This window comes from Hipposideros armiger, unplaced genomic scaffold, assembly GCF_001890085.2.
Source record: "Hipposideros armiger isolate ML-2016 unplaced genomic scaffold, ASM189008v1 scaffold_29, whole genome shotgun sequence".
In the NCBI taxonomy this organism is placed as follows: Eukaryota; Metazoa; Chordata; class Mammalia; order Chiroptera; family Hipposideridae; genus Hipposideros; species Hipposideros armiger.
The window spans coordinates 2,720,243-2,744,873 of NW_017731379.1; the positions used below are offsets into that span (position 1 = coordinate 2,720,243).

At 34.9% G+C, this 24,631-nt stretch overlaps 1 protein-coding gene across 4 annotated transcripts in view; it reads right to left on the reverse strand.

The window, feature by feature from the left end:
* The window catches only part of TRIM37 (tripartite motif containing 37), a 123,570-nt gene that overhangs the window by 89,266 nt on the left and 9,673 nt on the right, over positions 1-24,631 (reverse strand). For all 4 annotated transcript variants that reach the window (XM_019636709.1, XM_019636707.1, XM_019636708.1 and 1 more), the window contains exons 5-12: positions 23,128-23,215; positions 21,180-21,302; positions 19,646-19,769; positions 18,727-18,794; positions 15,332-15,456; positions 10,606-10,656; positions 9,408-9,489; positions 4,246-4,322 (exon numbers count right to left, since the gene is read on the reverse strand). In XM_019636709.1, the coding sequence (XP_019492254.1) occupies positions 4,246-4,322; positions 9,408-9,489; positions 10,606-10,656; positions 15,332-15,456; positions 18,727-18,794; positions 19,646-19,769; positions 21,180-21,302; positions 23,128-23,215 (738 nt within the window). The remainder of the gene's footprint in view (positions 1-4,245; positions 4,323-9,407; positions 9,490-10,605; positions 10,657-15,331; positions 15,457-18,726; positions 18,795-19,645; positions 19,770-21,179; positions 21,303-23,127; positions 23,216-24,631) is intronic.

Consider the following 24,631-nt stretch of genomic DNA (forward strand, 5'->3'; position numbering starts at 1 on the left):
CCACAACTAGACTGAAGAACAAAACGACAGCAACTTGTCTGTTCCCCTTCCCCCAATTCCCCAGCACTGTTCCCATCCCCCAAATTCCCCAATAAAAATCTTTTAAAAAAAAAAGTACTATATATATCCTTGATGATTTTTTACCTACTTGTTATTCAATTGAAAGAAGAGCTTTTGTCTATTTCATCTTGTACTTCTATTAGTTTTTGCATCATGTATTTTGAAGTTCTATTATCAGAGACATAAGGTAAATGTTTAGAATTGTTGTATGTCCTTTTCATTAATTGATCCTGTTATTACTATGAAATAAACTTCATCTCTGATAATATTCTTTGGTTTGAAATCTACTTTGATATTAAAATGGCAATTCCAACTTGCTTTGGCTAGTACTAGTATATCTTTACATATGTAGTGCATTTCTGCACTATATTTCTGCACTCTTTTTTACCCAATCTGACAATCTTTGCCTTTTAATTGGGGTGTTTAGACCATTTAAATACATTAACATATTTTTGTGTCTGTCCCATCTGTTCTTTATTACTTGTTACCTTTTTCTGCCTTCTTTAAGATTAAGTTTACATTTTATCCCCTTAGTTGATTAGCTATATGTCTTTGTCATTTTAGCAGTGGCTTTATAGTTCATAGTTGTGGTAGGCTGAATAATGCCACCCACCAACCCACCCCCCCAAGATATCCACATCTTAATCCCTGGCATCTGTGAATGTTACCTTTTAAGGCAAAAAAAAGGGAGTATACAGCTGTGATTAAACTCAGGATTTTGAGATGGACTATCCTGGATTACCTGTGTAAACCCTAAATGTATTCATAATTACAAGTGTTACTGTAAGAGGAAAGCACAGGAAGATTTGACAGAGATGGAAAAAGATAAGGCAATGTGACCGAAGGCAAAGACAGGAGTGATGTGGTCACAAGGCCAGGAATACTGGCAGCCACCAGAAGTGTAACAGGCAAGGAACGGATTCTCCCCTAGTGCCTCTGGAGCTAGGACACTACTAAACCCTTGATTTTTGGCCTAGCAATAGTTTTCGAATTTTGGCCTCCAGAACTATGAAGGAAATCATTTCTATTGTTTTAAGCTGCCAAGTCTGTGGTAATTTGTTACAGAAGGCAAAGGAAACTAATACAATAGTATATAACATCGCAGTCTAGCTTTGTTATTACACCACTTCACACACAGTATCAGAATCACAAAATTATGTTTCCATGCTCTACCCTTTCGGCCTTTATGTTTTTGTTGTCATGTATTTTACCCTTACATATGTTATAAACCCAAAAATACAATATTATGATTTTTGTTTAATCAATTATCATTTGAAGTTATTTTACTAGAAGACATTTTGTATGTATCCATAGAACTTCCATTTCTGCTGTTCTTCATTTCTTCGTCTAGATTCAGATGTCCAACTAGTATTATTTCCCTCCCATGTGAAGCATATGCTTTCACATTTCTTACAGTCTCGGTCTGAAAATACGTCTGAAAATGCCTTTATTTTTTTTAAAATATTTTTGCTGGCTACAGAATTCTAGGTTATGTTTTTCCTTTCAGCCCTTTTAAGATGTCTATTATTATTTCACTGGTATTGTTTCCAGTGAGATATCTGATTTCATCCTTATCTTTATATGTCTTTTTCCCCCACTGCCAGTTTAAGATTTTCTGTTTATCATTGGTGTTGAGCAATTTGATTATAAGGTGCTTTGCTATTTCTCCTTCATGTTTCATGTGCTTATAGTTCATTCAGACTCCTGAGTCTGTGGGTTTAAAGTATTTATCAAGATTGGAAAGTTTTCACCATTATTTCTTTATATTTTTTTCTTCCCATCTCCTCCTTTGAGGACTCCAATTATCTCTACATTAAGCTGCTTCAAGTTGTTCTTTTTCGGAATTCGTTTTTCTGTTTCATTTTGGACAGTTTCTACTGCTATACCTTCAAGTTCATTAATCTTTTCTTTTGCAATATCTAATCTGTTGCTCATGCCATCCAGTGTATTTTTCATCTCAAATATAGTTCATTTTCCAGTCCAATTTGAGTCTTTTATATCTTTTATAACTCTAGTTAACTTTTGAACAAATGAAATAGTTATAACTGACCTAAATGTCCTCTCATATGCCTCACAAGAAACTTTATTTTTCTTTTTTTAAGCCATTCAGAGATTTCCAAAAATACAAAGTACAAGTTTTCTCTTCGAATATTATTTTGCTTTAGAAAAAGTTATTCGTGAAAATGTTATTTATGTTAATATACAATAGGTTTATTATGATTTTAAGTGAATTGATAAATTTTTAAAAATTTTTGTTTTAATTTATAATTCAGAAAATATCAATAAATATAACCCACATAAAAAGTTCTTGCTTAATTTTGATTGATTATTTTCATTGGTTATGTCTTTCTGCCTCTTTACATACCAATTAATCTTTGAACAGCAGATATTTTAAATTTTACTCTGTGGGATGCTGGATATTTTTGTGATCTTACAAATTTTCATGAGCTTTGCTCTGGGATGCAGTTATTTGGAAACAACTTGATCCTTTGAGGTCTTGCTTTTATTTGTTAGGTAGGTCCGGAGCAATGTTCAGTCTAGAAATTAACTATTCCCCACTACGGACGCAAAAATTTCCTGAGTACTCTACCCAGTGCCCCATAAATTCTAACTTTCTCCACCAGGCACCACTCCCTCTAATCTTCAAATGGTTCTTTCCCCAACCTCAGGTAATTCCCTCACAAATGAGCCCTGATGAGTACTCTGCGGAGTACCTGAAAGGAACCCTCTACAGATCTCTGGAGCTCTCTGCCTGTGCAGCTCTCTCCTGATATTCTGCCCATACATTCTAGCTGTATTTGTCTTCCTGGACACTCAGCACTGTCTTCTCAACTCAGGGAGTCTGCCAGACTTTATCTTACTTCCCCCTCCCTGTGTTATAACCTGAAAACTCTCTCTCAAGGCTGCAAACTAGGGCAATCATAGGGCTCATCTGTCTGTTTCTTGCCTATCAGAATTGCTTTCATTTTTTGCCTCATGTCTAGTATCTAGAAAATGTTACTTTTCTTTTTTCTTGGTTGTTGCACAAGAAAGGGTTACTTCCATTACTCCATCAGAGCTGAAAGCAGACATCTCATACCAAACCAACAGATTTTAATGTAAGAAACAAAATTTACTGATATGGTTCCAGATTCCACATTACAAATTACGTCCAACAACCAACCACTTGTTCAATTCTGGTGCAGAATCAAAGAAGAGTCACGATTATCTAAAACTGCTTTTAAAATGTTCCCCCTTTTTCCTCACAAGAAAAAAAAATTTTCTAACTTTTAATGGTGGCTGATAGTAACTAGACTTACTGTTGCTGATTTCTCAGTGTATACAAATATCGAACCATTATGTTGTACACCTGAAACTATTGTTTTATGCCAATTACACTTACTAAAAATAAATAAAATGTTCATACTTAACAAAAAGTAGATTAGCAGTTACCAAGAATGCGTGAAGGGGAATGGGAAGTGACTGAAAATGGGTATGGGGTTTTTTTCTGGGAGATGAAAATGTTTTGAAATTAGATACTGGTGATAGTTGTAGTACTCGGTGAATACAATAAAATCCACTGAATTGTATACTTATTTAGAAGGCAAATTTTATGGTATGTGAATTACATCTCATTAAAAATAAACTTTCCCCAACTACATGATATTGAAAATCTGGGAGGCTAAATTTTATACATATACTTCAACCAAAACACTTATTGCACAAAATTAAATATAGAACCAGATGTAAGAATCAGTCACCTTTTTCTAAGCCATACAGTAAGAGATTTCCAAAAACACAAAACAAGTTTTTTTGTCAAATATTTTGCTTGCTTTAGAAAAAGTTATTTTTCAAGAAAATACTTAAAAAAGAAAATGTCACCATGCAATAGGTTTATTAAAGTTAATTAATAAAACAAACATTATTTTCTCAGTTTTAATTTCTAATTTAGAAAATATCAATAGATAAAACCCCCATAAAGAAAAACTCTTGGGTGTTCCCAATAGATTTTAAGAATATAGAGTCCTGAGGCTATACAATTTGAGAACTGCCCGTCTATGCCATCATACTATTCCAGGGATTACATTCTAGTGTACACCTTAACAAACATAACAATACAGTAATTAACAAAACAGGTAATAAAAAATGCTAAGAGGAATGTACATAAACATACACTAAAGTCTGTCATTTAACTGCATGTCTTACTTGGAAGTTTCAGGCAAGCCAGCTGAGAGCTCCAGAAACACAGATAAGTAATAACCACGAACAACTCCATTTCCATCCTGAAAAAAATAAAAGATGTTATACAAATACAAGTTCCAGGTCAATTTAAATGTAAAGAATTAAGCCACAATGAAACAAACAAACAAAATACAAACTAATATCTGATAACGGGATTGGGAAGTACTTCTGAGCTTAGAAGTAGTAAGAGAAATAATTTTAAAAACTATAAGATTTGAGTCTATAACAATTCAAAGCTTTGGTACATTAAAAAAAATGAAGGAGGGGCCGGCCGAGTGGCTCAGTTGGTTAAGAGCTTGCTTCAAGAGTTTGAGCTCTGAGCAACAGCGGTTCGATTCCCGGCCCAAGCTGAGCAGCCGCTGAGCTGCCAACAGGTGGCAGGATGGCTCAGCTTAAAAATAAATAAATAAATAAATAAATAAATAAATAAAATGAAGGAGCATTTGAGATCTTGCTCTCCAGCATACATCATCAGTTTGGCTCAAATAAATTCATTAAAATCCTCAAAAAAACCAAAAAACATGAAAATATTAAGGCACACAAACTTAGAAAACTATCAATAACTACGAAAAGATTTAAGAGTTTTAACATACACAGAACTCTTAAAATCAGCCTCCAAGAAAAATGAAAACCCCAAAGAAAAAGATTTTTAAAAAATCTAAATTTCACTAGGAATAAGACAAAAAAATAAGATATTTACTATCAAAAAAGAGCAAAATAAAAAAAGGTAATGCTTAATGTTGAAAGTAATTATCATTTCTATGTTTTATATGTTATGATTCCATATAAGATTCTGTTTGGAGGCTGAGAAGTTGTTTAAATTTCCATTACAGAGATTTTTACAAAGATAATTATTCCACTCTTATTTCTCCAGTACTTTCCTCACATGTCTACTTTTTTAAGGATTACACTTGTTATAACTACATGTATAAATACCTGTTTACCCAACCGGATAGTGAGGGCTGAGGGCAGGGATTCTATTATTCATTCGTGTCTATTGGGACTATATAGAGTACAAGTACTTAGTAAACCCTTCATTTCCAGGCTACTTTGCTCCAGAAGGCACCTCTCAGGGTATCACTCAATAAATATTAATAAATGAATCATTAGTTAAGTGAAAGAAGTCAGACACGAAAGATTATAAATTGTATATGATCCCATTATATGAAATTTTGGAAAAGTAAAGTTACAGTGACCAAAGCAGATCTGTGGTTGTAGAGGGGCCATGAAGAAAGAAAAAGATGGGATTAGCTGACAAGGAGAATTAGATAACTTTGGAGGGTGATAAAAATCATGACTGTCTTAATGATTGTATGACTGTATATATTTCTTAAGACTTGCCAAAATTAGTGAATTTTATTCAATATAAATGGTATCATAAATCACTTTGATTGCTAAAAAATTAATCAACATCCTTGTTCAAATGGCTGGAATTTTTTTCTTTTGAATATGCTCTTAGAACAATTTCCCTGGAGTATAATTAATTAATTAATAAGTCAATCAATCAAAGGGAATGAACATTTTCTATCTCTGTTCTTTATTAGCTAATAATAGAAAATTTTTTCACTTAATGTTTATCATCACTTTAAGGAACAAAATTTTTTACTACTGTTATTTACATGCCAGCTATATGCCTAACAAAATACTGGCTTCAACATTTTTCAGTAGCAGAGGATTCTGGAAAGATCATTACAACAGCAGCACAGTTTTTGCAACTCTCCAAATCCAACCATAAAACAAAAAATAACTGGACAGCAAAAACAAAAGGTCACAAACAACATTTACAACAAAACTATAACACAAGTTATTTCCACAAGCCCCAAAATACGAACAGGTATTACATACCAATTACTACCACAAAGACCTGCATGATATCAACACCGTATGGGAGAAAGAAGAGGGAAGCAATGGGACATCTAATGAACCAGAAAATAGGGAAACCACAAAATGGCCAAGAGTTAGTTACTGAAAAGCATGGTGAGCCAAGTACAACAGCTTTAACTATAAAGAGCTGCTCAATACAAGACCAACTAAGTACAAGGGGGCCTAATATTAAAAAATCTAAAAACTAAATGCACTCTAGTCACCCTGAGCTCTTGAAAACAAATATACAGGGCCTTTCAGAACAAGTCCAGAGATTGCAAAGAAACAGCGAGGAGTGAAATAAAGAAAAACAACACAGAAACAAGAGAGGCAAAGGAAGGAGACGGTCCACATAAGGTCCACATAAAAGTGGAGGAGGGGATCAGAGCCACGGAGTCGCTCAATAAGCAAGGCACCATATTTTTGACGGCCACATCCCAGTGGATACCCACATGCCAAAGAGTCAAGTTGGATCCCTATGCCATACACAAATTAACTGAAAATGGATCTAAGACCTAAGTATAAGTCCTAACAAACAAACCATACAGTAAATTATTGAACTTAAAAATAAGATTATTTGGGCATTTAGTAAATGCCTTTTAAAGATTAGTTTATCATCAGACTTTACCTAAAGAAAGAGGAATTGAATTTTTAAGATACCCAATGAATAAAAAACATGAGCCAATAACTGTATATCCAGTAATACTGGCTTTACAAAGGACACAAACTGTTTTCAGCACACAAAAACTCAGGGAACGTTGTTTCCATTGGTTCTTCCAATAGAATCTACTAGAAAACAAGCTTTGGACAGCCGAACTAGACATGGCAGAGGAGGGGAATGAGGCAAGCACATGCAAAAATATTTTAAAACAGTTCTAAGTGATCCAATTGATGGTAGAATTAGAGTTCCTATTCTAAGACGCCTGTGTTTGTAAGGTGAAATCAAGCAAATGAGTGACTGATTAGGAGATATCCTAATTCTCTCATTTCCTATGACTTCAAAAAGTATGAGTCCTAGAATGGAAGAAAGGAGATACAAGTGCAGTATAAAGAGATGAAATTTAGCGTCCAGCCGAGTGGCTCAGTTGGTTAAGAGCTTGCTCAAGAGTGCGAGCTCTGAGCAACAGGGTCTCCGGTTGAATTCCCACATGGGCTAGTGAGCTGCGCCTGAACTGAGCTGCCAACAGGTGGCAGGATGGCTCAGCAAGTGCTCCTAACAAGGCTGTCTGGTTCAAGATGATGGGCTACACCCGCCCACAACTAAAGACTGAACTCGGCACCTTGAGCTGAGCTGCCATCCAGGTGGCTCAGGGGATAGAGCACATATTCTTAACAACAAGCCTGCCGGTTCGACTCCCACATGAAATGGTGGCTACGCCCACCCACAACTGAGACTGAACTTGGCACCTTGAGCGAGCTGCTGCCCGGATGGCTCAGTGGATAGAGTATGCGATCTTAACAAGGCTGCTGGTTTGACTCCCGCATGGGATGGTGGCTATGCCCACCCGCAACTAGTTGAACACAGCACCTTGAGCTGAGCAGCGCAACTGGACTTGGAGCTGAGCTTGCTGCGCCCTCCACAACTAAGATTGAAGGACAACAACTTGGCTGTTCCTCTTCCCCAATACCCCAATTTAAAAAAAAAAGATTAAGTTTATAGAAACATCTCTATAGTCTTAAATTTGAATTGTAAATGTCAGCATTAACGAGTTATTTTATCTATTTAAAAAAAACACATACATGTGTCAAAAAAACCTATTCTACAATTATATAGCAATTTTAAAGTGTTCATAAATATTTTTTCTCCACTGAGATCCCTGGAGTTAATCCACTTCAATTCTATCCACACTCCTACAGTTTTTCTCAAAGTATGGTCTTTGGCCTAAAAACAAATAAACAAAAAAACGTACATCAAGAATGAACTCTAATGTAAACTAGGGCTTTGGGTGACAACATGTCAATGTAATTCATCAACTGCAACAAATATACCACACACCACTCTAGTGAGGCTATGCTGATAGTGAGGAAGGCTAGGTGTGTGAGGGTTGGGGCGGCGGGGAGAAGGAGGGAATGGGGGGAAGTATGGAACTGTTTTTCCCGCTCAATTTTTTTGCTGTTAACCTAAAACTGCTCTTAAAAATAAAGTCTGTTAAATAAATTTTTAAATAAATACAGAACCCCCCACCTCCCACCCCAAAACATCCCATACATTTACCTATGTATTTCCTAGCTCTGTTCACTAAGGAGGCCTAGAAACAGTGACCAACCTGATGGAAACGAGCATCCCTAGTGTCCAGTTAGGTCTTGAAATACAATTTTCCCACTAAAAGGAATCAAGGTTCTTTGGATAAAATGGCCAATTCCAGGAAAATAGTAAAAAAATGTACAAGATGAGCACAGACAATCATGCCATGAAAGAGAACAAGAAAGCTAACTACTAGGGTTACTACTAAGCAATGTTAGGGTGAAACCAGTGACACAAAAGCTAACTTGAAGAGATTAAATATGAGTTCATAATGATATTTTATTAAAAACCTAATTAATCACTTTCAGAGAATACAGAAAACTGGCAAATAACAAGAAAGAATCCTGCCTCTTCTATATGAACTGTACTATTGAGGAACCAAATAATAAAGGAAAGCATCTCTTTATTAAAAGTATTACAACTAATAAATGAAAAAGAAACAATAAAATAATATCACTGTTTTGCAACTCCCAATAAATTAACAGATGTAAGCAAATGAGCATCAATAGCTGCCAATATCATTAAAAAGAGATGTGACTAGACATGACGTGATAAAAGAATACACTACTGCTTATACTCTTGCCATAGGAATTAAGTATGCATCTCATAATGCCATGGGATCCAACTGCCAAATTCACAGAAAATATGCAGGTCAAAGGAACATGTGCCGTGAATATGCAGTCAACATACATGTGTTTCTCATGGCTTTCTGTGTCTATTTTATTTTAACTTTAAAAAATATTTTTCAAAAAATATTTTTAAAGTAAGAATTTTACACATTTCTTCTAAAGGTAAGTATCTTTCTACAAACAAGAAATAAGTTTCAGCAATATGTCAGGGTTCATACTGTTCATTTTTAACTCATTTTTTCATAGATTTAGTAACAGACCCTATAAAGTAACATAAAAATTGTCATTACTTTAATTCCTTACTCCACTAAAAAAGTGAACCAGTGTGCGACAAAATCTTGAAAAAAAGATCTTGGTTTAAAATTTTATTAGAAATATGAAAAACTTACTGGGTAAACTTTTAACCTCCAACAAAGTCCTGAAACTTGAAGAGGTGGACTGTACACAGGATCTGCTCTCTGGCGCAAAGTGCTGAAGTAATAGAAAACCAACCAAATCCCAAGATCAAAACCGTTGTGAAATAGCACAAGCAAAACCAAAACCCACCACTTTATTTATGGTACTTATTTGAAATTCTGGACAGGAAATAGAAGGTGACTGAACAAATTACAGTGTCAAAATTACACTGTATAAATTTGTATATACTTACATTCTGAAATTAAAGAAAATTTAATAATACTGAAATATTCAGCACTATCTTTTCAGTTTCAAGTTAAAGAAAAACCTCAAAACTGATATTTGGGAAAAGAAGTATATAACTAAGTGTCCTGAGTTTAATTACCCCTTCAACAAACAATCTTTTACCATTAAAAAAAAAAAAAAGAATGTGTTTCTTTCCTCACATCTCTGTAGTATAATTATCCTTTTTTTAAATAGAAAAAGAACACGTGCTAAATTTTAACATGTGAGGAAATCATCAGAAAGTATATATTTAGCCATAAACTAATCACATAAGCAAAAACAAATTAAATGGGGAGTGGTACAAATTCTCAGTTTGGCCTTATTTTGATGGTTATCACCTTCTGGAGTTTTTCTCCCCAAGGCAAAACCTTATATTCTTAGTTCTCCACTTCTATGCTGCCCTTGAAGACAAGTCTTTTAGGACTTTTTTGTTTTAAGATCTTTGCTTTTAATTTTAGAGAAAAAGCAATAATGGCTAAAAAAAAAAAAATTAACACTCGAGTTACAAAACTTACAAATGTCTTACAATAATAGCATCTTATCTGCAATTCCTCACTTTGAGCTGAGATAAATTGGACCCAAAATGGACTTCTTCCCATCACTCTTATTTCAGATGATGGGTAGCATGTTCTTTGATCACCATTACCAATTTGCCCCATCTTGGCAAAGGCTAAGTGGACCCTCTTCTTCTTAAAATGGTTCCCTTTTCTATACTAGAAAAGCAATCTGTCCTGAAGAAATACTACAATCCAAACAAATGACATCTCTGTCTCTAATAGGAAATTTGTTTCTTCTAAGACTACGCTGAGTTGTCACAGGGTTCGTTAGGTCTATATTCTACCCATGAATAACACCTTCCTGGCTCTTATGCACATACAAAAATCCAGAATTGTCAAAAACTCTTACCTGAAATTCTCTAAAACAAAAGTAGCTGAATCATAAGATGGTACTAATTCACTAAAAAGAAGCAAAGGCAAAAGAAAATTATTTGGCTTATATAAGTTTAAATTTTCATTTAGTTAAAAAATCATTTAGTTGAAAAAGTCCCTCAGTAATATCTTATAAACTTGATTAAACTAAAATAAGTCCCTCAGGAATATTTTTAAACCCTTATTAAAAATAACATTAAATCAAACAAATTCATAAAACCATCAAAAGTCTGCAATGAAATTAGGGACTCAACAAATACTTTATAAAACAGCTCTTTTAAAAAATGCAATATATAATTAAGTGTTAAAATAAGTTTAAGAGACATTTAAAAAGTACTCATGAAATAGGACAAGGAAGAAAATGGTGCTTAGACTGGGAACCTGAAATGTGAAACCAATATAAACAGGTTTAAAAAACAAAACAAACAGCAAAACACATCACAATAAATCCCCAAACTTTCGTCTTCAGGACAAATGATGAGGAATACTGACAGACCCTGAAGACTTTGAGACTATTTACTAGCAAACCTTACAATTTTATAGGGTAAGAATAAATAATCACACAGGGAGCTCATAAACAGCTTCTTCAAGGCAAGAGTATCTCAGGCAACTTTACTTTCATATAGTCTTCTCCAGAACTGAACTACAATCACAGGGGACAGGCATAGTGATAGTCCATTTTGCTGCTAAAAACCCTTAGATCATGTGAATAGTCTGTAGCACTGTCATTAGAATACCTAAAGTCACAGTCAGCAAAACAGTTATGATAAAGACACTACCATACATAGTGGTCTAACAGTGTTATACATTTAATATATAAAATTATAAAATTACCAAAAACGGCAAGCCATTTCATCACATCTTCAAATGTATCTTCTAAAGATCAATTCATGAAAATTTGCATTACCAAAATAAGATATAAGATACATCCATAGCATTTTCGCACAGTGATAGTGCCTAAAGAAATTAGTGGTTTGCCAGTGAAAGAAAATACAACATAGATTAAAAAATGCATTAGTCTTTATTTTATAGTATGTATAGCTGAATAGCTCACAGCTTTACACAGATTGCTCTGTATAGCTACTATTCAATTGTCAAGCACCCCTACCATATCCCTAAGCAGCTGTTATTTTTTCTTAGAAGACTCACATTCCTCATTCCCAGACCATTGGGGAATCACTGATGGAAGTTATGACAATCTAGTCATGATCTCAAGCTTAGAAGCACTCACCACTGCTTTGCGCATCTAAACTTTGGTCTGTAACTTAATGTCAATAAATGCCGGCCTTTCTTATTTGGCCCTCTTTCTTTGCTGATCAATACATCAACAGATGAACACCTACCTGTTTCCTATATATTGCTAACTCGTGAACTAAGTTTCTCGTAAAAATTACAGTTAAGTTATAAGTAAAATTCCCAGTAAGACAGTAAGCATTACTGGAGAGAGGGAATCCTAGGTGATCTTTACCCAAGGAAAGCTTCTCAATTATCAGATTTAAAATTTTTTAAATTTTTTGGTGCTTTCTTCTTTATTGATGTGCCTTCTACCTCCATGCTCCCAAGTTCAGTCCCTTCCATGTACAACCAAAAAAGAAGGTAGTGAAAGCAAGGATTGTTGGGGTTCTGAGCTCCTTGGGCAGTTAGAAAGGGAACAGAAACCAAAACCATCACTGGATGTGACAGAAATTGACACTCAAAAAGTTTAATGGCAGAGCTGCCTGCCTGATGAGCTGCTGCCAAGTGGCATCAGGATAGTAGTTTATCTAGATCAGTGTGTCCCAGACTTTAGTGCAGAATTACTTAGGATGTTCAAGATTCATTTTCTGGATACCACCCCCAAAGATTGTCAGGGAATAGGCCTGGAAATTCACATTTTGGACCAACACTCCAGCTCTGACATAGGTGATCCATGTACCATACTTTGAATTGATAAACACGTATGCTTATATATGGTATTTGGTCAGATCCTGTTTCATTCCACTAGGGATGAAATGGTTAAAAAAAAATCTATCTATCTATCTGTCTATCTATCTGTCTATCTTTAAAACTGAAATGGCTGGCCACATTATCAAAGAAGCAGCCTTGGAATATTACTGAACATCCTTAGTTCAACAAGATTTACATAATGATAGTAGTGCTTTCATAAAATATGAATATTGTATCTGGTTTGTTAATTCAGAAAGAAACAGAGACTTATCTTATTGGTCAGTGAGAACTATCTGAGTTTTGGTTGTCAGAAAAACTCTGCCCTTCTGTTTATAGGACTGTGGGTGCTCATGATCCCCAGGAACGTACCTGTGATATGAAACAAGGGCTTACGCCCTGATTCTAAACCAGGGGCAATTTTGCCCCCAGGGAACATATGGAAATGTCTGGATACATTTTTGTCACAACTGTAAAGGGAGAGGTGCTACTGGTGCTACAGCCTACACAGGAAAGCTCCGTCCACCCTACAAAGAATTATCCAACTCAAAATGTCAACAAGGCCACGGCTGAAAAATTCTGGCTGACACCACACAGTCCATTACAATCAACATCCTATGGCCAACAGAGGGCATCACACATTCGAGAAAAAAAGCACAGGCAGTTAATAAACACATAAACATGTTTTATAACAAACGTTGTTTCCTAAATGTACCACAGTCCTCAACATGCTAGACATACCTGATAGTCTTTCATAAGCCATCTCTAAAGTATAAGATAGACTAAAATTCATCATACCAATGTATTTCTCGAAACAGTGTTAAATCTCTCATCTTAGGAGTAAGTTAAACAGAGTTAAAAAGAAAAAAAAAACTACAAATGCCTAGCTATACCCAATGTTATGAACTGAACTGTGTCCCCCTAAATTCATATGGTGAAGCCCTAACCCCAAAAGTGACAGTATTTGGAGAGGTAATTAAGGTGAAATGAGGTTATAAAAGGTAGGACCCTAACCACTATGACTTGTCTTTAAAAGAGTAAAAAACGCCAGAGATTGATTTCTGTGCATGCAGAGAAAAGGTCATGTGAGGACACAGTGAGGAGGCAGCTGTCTACAAGCCAAGAAGAGAGGCCTCACCAGAAAGCAAATTTTCTAGCACCTTGATATTGGACTTCCTACGTCCAGAGCTGTGAGAGAATAAACTTCTGTTGTATAAGCAATCTAGTCTGGGGTATTTTGTTATGGCAGTCCAAACAGACTAATACACCCACAGAGACTTTATTTCAAATGATCTGGGGTATGGGCCAGCACTGGTAATTTTCAAAAGAATCCCAAGTGAGTAAAACACAACCAGTGTTAAGAAACACTACTCTTAACACCACAGTGTAGACTAAACATGCTTAAGAGAATATTCTGTTCAGAAGAATTTTAAGACTGCCCAAGATAAAAACTAAAAAGATGTATAGAATGAAACCGTTTCCTCCCACTGTCTTTTCGGACCTGAAGATAACATCATGTTACCTTCAAAATATTTTAGCATTTTCATCTGTTTGAGTTTTCCTTTTGACAACATACGTGTAAATAAGTTATAGTTGCCATGTAACAAGATATAAGTAAACTCAAAAGGTAAAAAAAAAGAATGAACATTAGACAACATGGATGGATCTTGAGAGCATTATGCTAAGTGAAATAAGTTAGACAGAAAGACAAACACTGTATGATCTCACTTATATCAGGAATCTAAAAAGGGGTCAAAAGGTACAAACTTCCAGTAATAAAATAAATAAGTCCTGGGAATGTAATGTACAGCATAGTGACTATAGTTAATAATACGGTATTGCATATCTGAAAGTTGCTAAAAGAGACCTTAAAAGTTCTCATCACGCACACAAAAAATTTTTAACTATGTATGGTAATGAATGTTAACTAGACTTATTTAATCATTTCACAATATACACAAATATTGTATCATTATGTTATAAACCTGAAACTTACATGTGAATTATATCTCAGCTAAAGAAAATAAAGAATGAACGGACAATGATGAAATAAAATGGGATCAATATTTTTCTCTACTGTATGGAAGATGAAGCTCCAGGAAGAAACCAATTCCTAATTTACTCTCCTCTTCTCTTGACACTCAGAAGTGTAGTTAAATCCACCAGAATTTTTTTAAACCAGATTTACATACATAAAGTTCACTACACCACCTCATTATAAACAGCAGCTTAAAAAAAGATGAAGCTGGGCCGGCCGAGTGGCGCGATGGTGAAGAGCTGGCTTGGGACTCCAGAGGGCCCCGGTTCGGATCCCACATATGAGGGCCAGTGACACTGCCCTCCACAGCTAAGATGCTGAACAACAGCTCAACCTGGACCTGGGCTGCCGTGAGTCGCTGGCGACGGCGTGGGCTGCAGTCCCTGTGGCAGTGGGTTGCCATGGGCTACCGTATGTAGCCAGCAGCCAGCGTGAGCGGCCAGCAGCCGCCGTGAGTGGCCATCCAGAAGCCGGCGACTGATCTGCCTCGCCCGGGAAGAGCGCAATGATGGTGCCAACTTGGGCCAATGAAGCAATGTCCTCCACAACTAGACTAAAGAACAAAAGGACAGCAACTTGCCTGTTCCCCTTCCCCAATTCCCCAGCACTGTTCCCATCCCCCAATTCCCCAATAAAAATCTTAAAAAAAAAGATGAAGTTAACAAAACAACATTCTTTTAAAACAAGTATATGCATTGGCAAATAAACCTCATATGAAAATGAAGTTAAAAAACTGTCATACCTGGTAAAATCTGGTGGAACAGGAGTAGTAACAAAGGATGCCATGGGCTTTCGATGAACTTGCTGAAACATCATGAGGATCTCTGAACTCTTAGATATCAACTCACTCTTACTACAAGACCGCAACTGCGTGAGGAAACAAAATTACTGTTCATTGGCACCTCAAAATCCTTAATAAAGAAGGATAATAAAAATTATTCTGGTTATAAACTAAAAAATCTGAGATAAAGAAAAATAGAATGATTTTCAAAGTGGATTTGAGAATTAGAAACCTGCAAAGAATCTAGGTTTATTTATTTCCTTTTTAACAGTTAAGTCATCAAGTATATTTGATTTTAATGCTTTTTCACTCTTCATACATTAGGGCAAATCCAATTTTAAACAACTAAAAACATATTTTAGACTGCTACAGTGAAGCCATTATGTATATTAATAACCAAGTCCCTATAGGTTGATAGCCTTCAAACAAGGATTTCTCAAGTTACATTCAGGGACCACAGAAACGTCAAGATGTAACACACACAAAAAGTTTTAACCATACATAATACTGTCAACTATAGTTGAAAAAAAGAAGTTTTAACTTGTACTGATTTGGGAAACACTATTTTAAGTTATACCAAAGGTAAAAAGTGAGAAATCCAACTTTAATAAGATATGCATGGTAGTTAAGACTACTAATTCTGTATTCAAGACAACCAGTCTGAAGTCCTAGTTCTGCACAAACTAATCATGACTCTGAGAGTCTGTTTGTGTATGCAAAACTGGAATAATATCTACACTTGCTTTGCTGGGTTTGTTATAACAATCATAAAGCTGTATGAGAAAGCTTTGTAACAAGTCTTCAGAGGACACAAAGAGAAGGCAGCCATTTGCAAGCCAAAAAGACCTCAGGGGAAACCAACGTGCCAACACCTTGATCCTGGACTTCCAGCCTCCAGAACAAGAAAACAAATTTTTCTTGTTTAAACCTCCTAGTCTGTGGTATTTTGTTATGGCAGCCATACCAAAACTAATACATTATCAAATGGCATATAGATGATTTTCATAAAACAACTACAACTGGGTTTTCTATCTTTTCAATGACAGTTACTTAATACTTATAGCTCTTATTCAAATATTTATTGAATGCATACTGTATCCTTCCTGAATCCCATTTCCTCCAAAGGTAACACACTCTTCAACTGAAGGTTATCATCACTATAAGTACATGTGTTTGTACAGGTACTATGGGTCTATACAAATCCATCAACAATGTTCTGAACGTTTTCAGGCTTTACATAAATACTATCAGGCTATATTACCATGTAGCCTATATTCTTCAACCAACATTGTTTCTAAGATTTAACTGTATAGCTATTCATAATCTACTCATTTTGACAATTTAAAAGAATATCACTGCATGAATATAGTACAATTTATCATCTTTATCAATGGCAACAAATGTGAACAGACACCTCAACAAAGAAGATACATAGATGACAAATAAGTTCAAGAAAGAATGCTTAAAATCATTAGTTATAAGACAAATGCAAATCAAGGCCATAATAAAATACTACTTACAGCCCTATGAGAATAGATAAAATTCAAGATTGACTATATCATGTGTTGGCAAGGATGTGGAGAAACTGGTACTCTATTCACAGACTACCAAAGGAAATATAAAATGGTATACAATCACTTCAGAAAGCAGTTGGTAGTTACTAAAAAGTTAATCATGTATCTACCATTTCACCTAGCCATTCCATCTTTGGTGAACCCAAAAGAAAAGGAAGTATATGTATAGGTTTATACATGAATGGCGACTGCAGCTTTATTTGTAAAAGCCAAAAACAGGAAGCAACCCAAATGACCATAAAGAGTTGAATGGGAAAACAAACTGTGGCATATACATACGATGGAATACTGCTCAGCAATTTAAAAGGGAATAACTATTGATATATGAATGAATCACAAAATAATTTTGCTCAGTGAAAGAAGTCAGACATAAAATGAGTACACAATATGTATGATTTCAATCATATAAAACTCTAGAAAATGCAAACTAATCTAGAATGACAGAAAGCAGATAGGGGGTTGCCTGGCGGGGGAAGCATGGGTAGAAGCAGAAGGAGAGCTTACAAAGAAGCACAAAGAAATTTGGGGGGATAATGGATAATGTTCACTATCTTGACTATGGTGATGGCTTCACGGGTCTATACATTTGTCAAAACTTATCAAATTATACCTTTTAAATACACACAGTTTACCTTATGTCGATTATTCCTCAAAGAAGCTGTTAAAAAAAACACCACCACCACACAGATCCTCATACCCCTGCCCCTGCGTCACCACAGCTGGTATGAATTTGTCACATCTCTCTAGCAGAAGGCTGCTGGCTTATTCTCTTGAGAAGATAAAATAAAGTCTCTGGACCAGAGGAACAACACGCACAATTATGAGTGGGAGTCTTGAAGAGGTAAACAAGAGTATTTCAATGAATATTTATGTACTGAATCCACCAGCCAAACTGTCAATCAAGTGTAAAGACTGAATATTTTCAGACATACAGTCCTGAAAATTTACTCTGATTACTCTTCTAGAAAAGCGACAAGAGGAAATATAATACCAAAACAAATGAGCAAACCAAGAGAGTGGAAGCCATGGGAATCAGGAAACACGGGATTCAACCCAAGAAAGAAGTGAAGGGAATCTCCAGAATGATAATAAAGAGCAACCTCAAGAGACAGCTATGCATCAGGCATAGAGAGAACCTCAAGAATTCCGAACCCCAAATTCAAGGCGGATGAATATATCAAATATTTATGTGACACTATACATTGTATTTATTCATTCATTATGTACTTCACACCCACCTCCTCCCAATCTAAAATACAAACTCTATGGGGACAGATTTTTCCCATTTTGTCCATTGTTGTGTTCCAAACATCTAAAACAATGACTACTGTCTATCTGATTCTTAATTAAAATGTCATTAATAATGTGCTCGCTTCGGCAGCACATACACTAAAATTTCATTAATAAAAATGTTAATTTTAACATTAAGAATCACTGTGTGTACATAATTGACAATAATATTCTATCCCAAAGGTACCACTTAAGTCACAATATCAGAAGGTTTTAATCTTTTATAGATTTACAGATTCATTTGCGCTATTCCCAGTAAAAATAATTCCATTTTTATAAAACGGAATCTGATTAATTTTATCTAATTACCAAACACAATGGAAAAAACTTGAGAAGAATCAGCTGATTCCTGTTTCATAAAAATCCCCAGAACAGCACACAGATCCCCAGATCTTCTGATCTTATATAATCTCTACTTAAAAAAAAAAAAAAATTAAAGAAACATATGGACAAAAATGGATAAAGACTTCATTATGTTTAATATTTCATTACCTGGTGCTCTACCTCCTGAAGTAAGGATTCCAAAAGCTCTGTTTCTTGTGTTAGGGAAGTCTTCTGACCTATTTAAAAATAGTAAAACATCAATTCTCAGGCTCATTATTGGTTTAAGAAGGAAAGCAGCTTTCACTGAACATATTCAGTAACAAGGAAGCAATTTTAAGCAAGCAAAACTTCATTTAAAAAATTGTCCCAGAGCTTTATGAGGTTGAATATAATACTACAGTAGCCTTTGACAAAGGATTTCAGAAACAACCCTAACTACTGTTTTAGACAAAATGCAATTTAGATCTATTAGATTCCTCTAAGAAATACACAATGACAATATATTTTGTAAATAAATTAATGTTATTTCTTCTTTCAAAAGGAATATGGAGACCTAGAAAAGTAAATTTTTTACTCAATCAACTATTCTGAAAAAATTCCTTCCCCAAATTTACCTGTGGCTTAAAAATAAGAAGGTAAGCCAGATATTTATATTTAATATCAGCAAAGGTATGTTCTTTGAACATAAGAAGAACCTGTAATAAAGAAGGCCCAAAGAGGAATAGTCTCAAGAACCTGGAAACAGAGGGATAAAGGAATTATAATTACAGAATTATTACAGAAAAGAAACTACTGTACATGATAAAAAACAAAAAGGCAAAAAGATAGGCATGCTTGCCTAACCAAACAATTTTCTTTTTACATCATCAAGTCCGAAGAGCTGTAAGCATATCCCATGATGTTAGCAAAAGTTACATCAATTTGGAGTAATGTAATTTGATACAGAGGGACATTTAATAGGTGGAACTTTTATTTCTCAAACCAATCTTTTCCTATCCTAAACAACTCACCAACCTTTAGTCTTCCAAGATTGAACTCAAGAAGGCGCAAAGCACCATGTACCCCAGCAGCATAGAAAAACACTCACCCATCAGTGTTATAAGCTTATTCTTCAGCTGTGTGTCTAACCGTGCAATCATCATCTCCACTGCGTTCCGAATTTCCCGAACACGCTCATCTTTTGCATTTCTTACAGCTTCTACATTTCTTTCCTAGTAGATAAACAGATAAAAATAAATTGAAGAATTTTTAAAACAGAAGCAAACAGACATTAATCATTGTAATTATTCTTAGTCAACTGACTTCATCTTAAACACTGTAAGCCAATAATACTTTTTAGCTGTTCATATATCATAGGAAACTCAATGCTTTACAAAACTGCACAATGAACTGAATCAGGAAAAAGATTCTTAAAAGTAAACAATAAATAGATAAGCAATAAGTAGATAAACAATTAATAAACAATAAACACAAAGATATGCAATCACAAAAAATTGGGTTAGGTAACATGTATAGAACACATACTCAAAGCCCAATCACATCTCTGACAGGAAACCACTGTTCAAAAACAAAAAACTATACCAAATCCAGTTCACATTGTGCAATCTAAAACAAATAAAAAATTTTAAAAAGCCATATCTATGCTAGTTTACAAAGTTTTTCATTTTTTTCAGAACTAAGCATAGAAAGAAAAAAAATGGGTTTTTCAAAGACTGTGGAGTATATATATATATATATAGATAGATAGATAGATTTTGTAACAGCATACTTCAGAATATAAAATGCAACCTTTCCTATACCAATTATCATAAATACAAGCAGTCATAATCTCAACCTAGTACACTCTCTTTAATGACCAAATTATAATATTGCTAAGAGAAAATAGAAAAAAAGGCAGTGAGATTGAAGACCAAATACAAACCATCCCCCTTGTTTACATTCCAAAATGATTTTGTAGAGAGTATAAGTGCAACTCAAAAACACTACTTTCTATATAAAGAATGTTGTAAATGATTATCTTGATCTTGATTTCTGAAGGGGTAAAATAAAAACATCTTAAGAAAGGCCCATAAACCTCTGTAATAAAAACTGCCATTCTGGCAACTTAAAAAAAAAATATTCCAATAGTGTATTTAGTACTGAAATGTCTGAAGTTTATTGCATTTTCACATAGAAATAATAGTATGAATGGTAAACAGCTCACCAAAGCTGTTTGACCCATACAGTAGCTGAAGAGTAGTGTTAAATATTATTTTCAATTCTGCAGGGTTCCAATTTAGGACATCAGAAATAATTCATTCCTTGGTAACAGGAACTCCCAAAAGTTGGGGAATCCAAAGGATGAATGACTTAATGATTTTGTCAAAGTCAACGTTTACTTTATAACAAACAGGCTTATTTAATTCATTAATCGATTCTCTTTCCATATAAAAAGAGGCAATTCGCTGGCTCCAACTGCAGAACAGACCATGGGTTTGGATCCAAATTCCTCAGCTAGTCTGAAGTTGGAGAGACTGACTATAAACATATCCTGGAATTTTCAAATCTTGACTTCAACATCTAATTGATCTATGTGATAAAGATATGTTATATAGTATATAGACTTTTAGTTATTGTCTTACCACTTCTTGAACTAAGCTTATCAGTTCCATGAGACGTCGACGAAGTTTGGCTACCTCTTCATTCACTTTAGTAACATGCTGCTCATAAATTTCTGCCAAAGGCTTAAAGGTATGTCCACCGTGCTATTTAAATTAATAAGAGTAGCTTTAGATCATTTTCACATATCTCATCGGCATTTACATTCCTTTACTGGCACTCTATGTGTACTTACAAACTGATAAATATTTTCAAATGAATTTTGTCTTTTTGGTTGCCTTTACTTTGTTAAAACAAGTCAGAATTTGCTTAAAATCACTTGGCCCAAGTAGGAAATCCTTCAATTGTGGATAAAGGTCTTTAGCAAAATGTGTATTTACACTTACCTAGAAATCTTCACTCATTAGAAAGTACCCAAATCCTGAACCATGGCCCAGAGGATCTAACACCACCTTAATTGCCACTCTTCCCTTGGTCAGCACTAGCCTTCTTCCATGTCCTCCAACGTCTTCCCACCAGGCCTTTCCAAAGGTAACTCCTACTTACTAAAAAATAATTCTCCTTCATCCTCCCTACTCCAACTGTTTTGTCTTAACTCCTACACATTCCATGGAGCTTAGTGCAGGCTTACAGGGTCAGGTCCTATAGTTATCCACTCTTATCAGCACCGTATACTTATTCCTAATATCTATCACAACAACTAAATACAGAACTAGTTGTTTGATATCTGTCTTGTTAATCACTGAACCACTAGTCTATAGCACAAATAAATTACAAAGATGCTTAAGGAAAGGATTCATGGTACACTATTAGCAAAAGCAATGAATCCATTCCTCTTGTGCCACAAAGAATTACTGTGGAGACAGAAGGCCTTACAAATAAGCCTCACAAATCCAGTTGTATTCAAAGAACAATTTTTTGGAGCTAACAACCTAAAACCATTTTTTTTTTCCATTTTAGTACTGTAATTTACAACTCTCTGGATTGGTAAATAGAATTTAAATTTCTATTATAAGAAATTTCCTATAACAGATAAGTTCTTATTAGAATTGTCTTATTCAACCAAAACAGCCAGCTGTGGTCTTTAAGAGAAAAAAGATGTGGATTTTTTAATGTCCACTTAAAGTATGTAAAGAATGTTTACAATGCTTCTTACAAAAACTGTCTAAGTACTAAACTATGGGAACTGAATTTTTTCTAGTCAGCACATTGGTCTTCAAATTCCAACAGAATGCTCTCTGAATTGAGCTCTACTCAAACAACTCGCCTGCCATTCTCTCTAAAACATGCTAACTGATGCCCAAAGAGATCAACTCTTTACAAACAAGCACCTCTAGATCTCTAGATGTCTGTCTACCCACTTCTGCTCCCACTATGACCAACTGTTTCCACCAAGAATCTACTATGTTTATTCTCAAACCTATTTATGCTAATTGTACTTATTACTGTAAGTATATAATTTAATATGAATTAAATGCTAGAACACAAATGTAGAATAAAAAGCTATTTCTAGGAAAACCAACTAGAATGTTTTAGACTTGATAAAGTTGGTTACCTTAAAAAACTACTTTTTAATTAGATTGGAAAAAATAAACAAATCATAAGATCTAGATGTTTGCATTCATATTTTTCACAAACACCCAAAGTTGTTGTTCCATTTTAAATAAATCAAAATTAGAAATTGCTGCCAGGCCATCAGATCAGCTGACCTTTAATAAAAAAGAAGACCTCTATTATACAACAAGAGATTTGCAAATGAATATACATTTTATAGGCTATCATTTAAAAGAAAATGTTTACATAAGGGGTCACCATCCTACACCAAAATCTCCCACAAAAGTTGTTTTTTGGGAATAACAGAAGGAACAATACCTTATGCTATAAAGTAAAATCATTTAATTTTCATTCTATAAACAGAGTAAAATAATATTTTCCATATAAATCAAACAAGTCGGAATTTGTTCTGCTCACCATTCCTCCCCAAAGTGCACACTGATGGCAGATACACTTCTTACAAGTCCAGCAAAATACACTAAGTTTTTCATGGTGATTTTCACATCTATATATTATGAAAAGAAAATGCAGTTATAAATTAAAATTGAAAAATAATTGCCTCAACAAATTCCTAAGTTTGGGCAAACAGGTTAGTCAATTTTACACAATTATATCTCAGGAAACATAATATAAAATGTATTTCATGGCTTCTGTGAATTAAGGTGAAGAATTACATGAGAACACAATTTTTTAAAGTATTGTTTTCATTAATCTATAAGGACGTACAGTCACATGAAAAATGCAGACTAGTTTCTAAATGAAGTACAAATACAACATCATTTCCTAGCATCATTATAGATGATAAATTCTAGCCTACTACTACATTTTTGGGCAAATCACTTTATGTGTTTATACGTACATGAGTGTATGTACATGTGCACAATACTTTTCCCACATGTGGCCAATGCTAACAATAATTAAGACACATGATTAACTGCACAAAGTAATAACAGATCCTCATGAGAAATGAACACAATTTTTAAGTTTTCCCTTAGCTGGATAGCCACATGCAAAAGAATGAAGATGACCTGGTTATAAATTGAATTATATCTATCCCCTCAAATTCCTATGTTGAAGACCTACTGTAACTGTATTTGGAGATAGGGCCATTAAGATCATGTTAAATGAGATCATAAGCGTGGAGCCCCAACCTAACAGAACTGATGTCCTTACAAAAAGAGAGAGACGCCAGGAGTGTACAAGCACAGAGGGAAGGCCATGTACGGATATAGAGAGGAGGAGTCATATCCAAGTCAAGGAAAGGTCACCAACCATGACAATACCTTGACCCTGGACTTCCAGCCTGCAAAACTGTGAGAAAATAAGTTCCAACTGTTAAAGTCATGCAGTCTGTGGTACTCTTATGACAGCCCTAGCAGACAAATACCATTAGCTTACACCGTGTACAAAATTTAACTCAAAATGAATCAAAGACCTAAACATAAGTCCTAAAACTGTAAAACTCTTAAAGAAAACAGAGAAGAGTTTTATAATATTGGATTTGGCAATGATTTCTTAAATATGAAACCAAAAGCACAGGCAATGAAAGTAAAAATACATAAATTAGACTACATCAAAACTAAAAACTTCCGTACATCAAAGGACACAATAAGCAGAGTAAAAGGACAATCCTATGGAATGAGGGAAAATATTTGCAAATCACGTATCCGACAAAGAGTTAATATCCAAAATACATAGAGGGCTGGCCGAGTGGCGTGATGGTTAAGAACTGACTTGGGATGCTAGAGGGCCCCGGTTCGGATCCCACATATGAGGGCCAGTGACACTGCCCTGCACAGCTAAGATGCTGAACAACAGCTCAACCTGGAGCTGGGCTGCCGATGAGTCGCCGTCGCTGGCGACAGCGTAGGCTGCAGCCCCTGTGGCAGTGGGTTCCCATGGGCTACTGTGTGTAGCCAGC